The 1,800-nt window shown below is 37.9% G+C and overlaps 1 protein-coding gene across 1 annotated transcript; it reads right to left on the reverse strand.

Moving 5' to 3' along the window:
* Nucleotides 1–406: 406 nt before the first annotated feature.
* Nucleotides 407–1,655, reverse strand: LOC123964894 (kinesin heavy chain-like; the record flags this gene model as incomplete). The annotated part of the gene is made up of 4 exons (XM_046041561.1): nucleotides 407–555; nucleotides 661–765; nucleotides 848–972; nucleotides 1,568–1,655. Coding segments are annotated over 4 exons (467 nt in total), but the record flags the coding sequence as incomplete, so codon positions are not given.
* Nucleotides 1,656–1,800: the final 145 nt, after the last annotated feature.

Genomic DNA, 1,800 nt, shown 5'->3' on the forward strand with positions numbered 1-1,800 from the left:
AGAAGATTAAGGATTTTCTAAATCAAGTTTCTTTAAAGTTCTTTATACTTTATGGTCAATTATAGTTCCATATATAACTTACTATCCAATATTCATACTTCAAAAGAGCCATAAGAACTGTAAACAAAACTACTCACCATGAACCAACAAACTCACTGCTTATTAAATTAACACTCTAATATTTAGATATTTCATCTACTTTAAAACGGATCAACACATATTTAGACTGAAAAATCAATTTTTACCTGAAAGCATGCAAAAGTTGTTTAAAGTAAGATAAGGTCGAATGACTTAAGAGCATGTTTAAAAAACAAATTGTGAGCCACTCATCACCCGGTCAATACTGAGGAGCTGTATGTTTGAAGGAACACACAAAATAAATAAAGAAAGAAGAAGTTATAGGTACCTCTGTCCAAACATGAGTGTGGACTTGGTCTCGGCCTCGTTGTAGACGGACGGCGAGCAGCAGATGATAATGGTGGTGCGACAGTTTCCCCCCAGAGAGTCCTGCAGGATCCGAGTCATCTTACTGTCTCTGTACGGCACGTGGGTTTTCTGGAAAATAAATGTATCACTGTCTACGAACTTCTTGAAATTTGCACCGCATTTAATTAAGATTCTTCAGATATGTGCGAATAGAGGTAACTATGAGCAGCTTACTGTTCCCTCGGCTAGAGCTGAGATGACGTTTCCCAGCGCTGACAGGGATTTGTTGATGTTCTTGGCCTCATCCAATACAGCCCCCTCTGCTCCTGTCTTACTGACCTGTTCAAACAGCCAACATAAAGATTTCACATCAACTTTCACTTAACATTAACTCCATCTCTCTGATCTCACTAAGAATGACCTTCTCGCTGCCCGCCAAGTCGACCAGGTAGAGCTTCCCCGACAGTTTCTTCTCTGTCTCCATGTTTTCCTGCTTGATGTTGATGAGGAAGATGCTGTGGCTGCGAGAGCTGTGCTCATTCATGTCTAGAAGAGGAGAAAAAAAGCTTTTCAGTTAGTCTACAGCAATTTCTGTGTGTTTCAGTCTGGTTCCTTGTAAGTACAGTTCAGTAATGGAAAGTAAGTACCAAGTACGGTAGTTCCATGATATTTTGTACTTCTACATCACTACATTTTAGAGGGAAATATTGTACTTTTTACTCCACCACATTTATCAGACAGCTATATAGTTACATATATATAGTTTCTTTTCAGATTACATTTTCTCATGAAAGAAAAGCTTAAATAATTGTTCGAAGCCCAGAGAAAAAATTTTCAAATATTCCACCAAAAAAGCAAAGATTAGAGAAAAGTCCAAAATATGAAAACACATTTTTGAAGCAGAACTGTGTTTTTAATTATGACCCCTCCAGATTTATCTTGTGACCCTTTGGAGGGCCGTGATACTTTATTTAGTAGGATTTTGTATGCAGTGCTTTTACTTGTAATTTTTTCCTTGCCGTTGATTAGTTGTTGCATTAGTACATTTACTTAGGTAAAGGATATTTAAGACAAGTTAAAAACAGGGACAAAGATGTCACTGGCTGATGTGAAAATACACATACAGTATAAAGATACATACTAGTCACTGCCACGTGTCGATTGGCTTTGCCCTCATCAATGACGTCCATCACCTCCTCCGGACTGGACACAAAACGCTCAGTACAACCCTGAGAGTTAAAGAGAAAGATTCACAGTTGTATCAAGACTATGTATTTAGGTGTTTAACTGGAATTATGGCACTTGAAGTGAGACCATGTAAGACAATTAGAGGGTCATGGTGAATGCTAAAACATACACTCACCTAAAGGATTA

The sequence above is a fragment of the Micropterus dolomieu genome, unplaced genomic scaffold (genome assembly GCF_021292245.1).
Source record: "Micropterus dolomieu isolate WLL.071019.BEF.003 ecotype Adirondacks unplaced genomic scaffold, ASM2129224v1 contig_6084, whole genome shotgun sequence".
NCBI lineage: Eukaryota > Metazoa > Chordata > Actinopteri > Centrarchiformes > Centrarchidae > Micropterus > Micropterus dolomieu.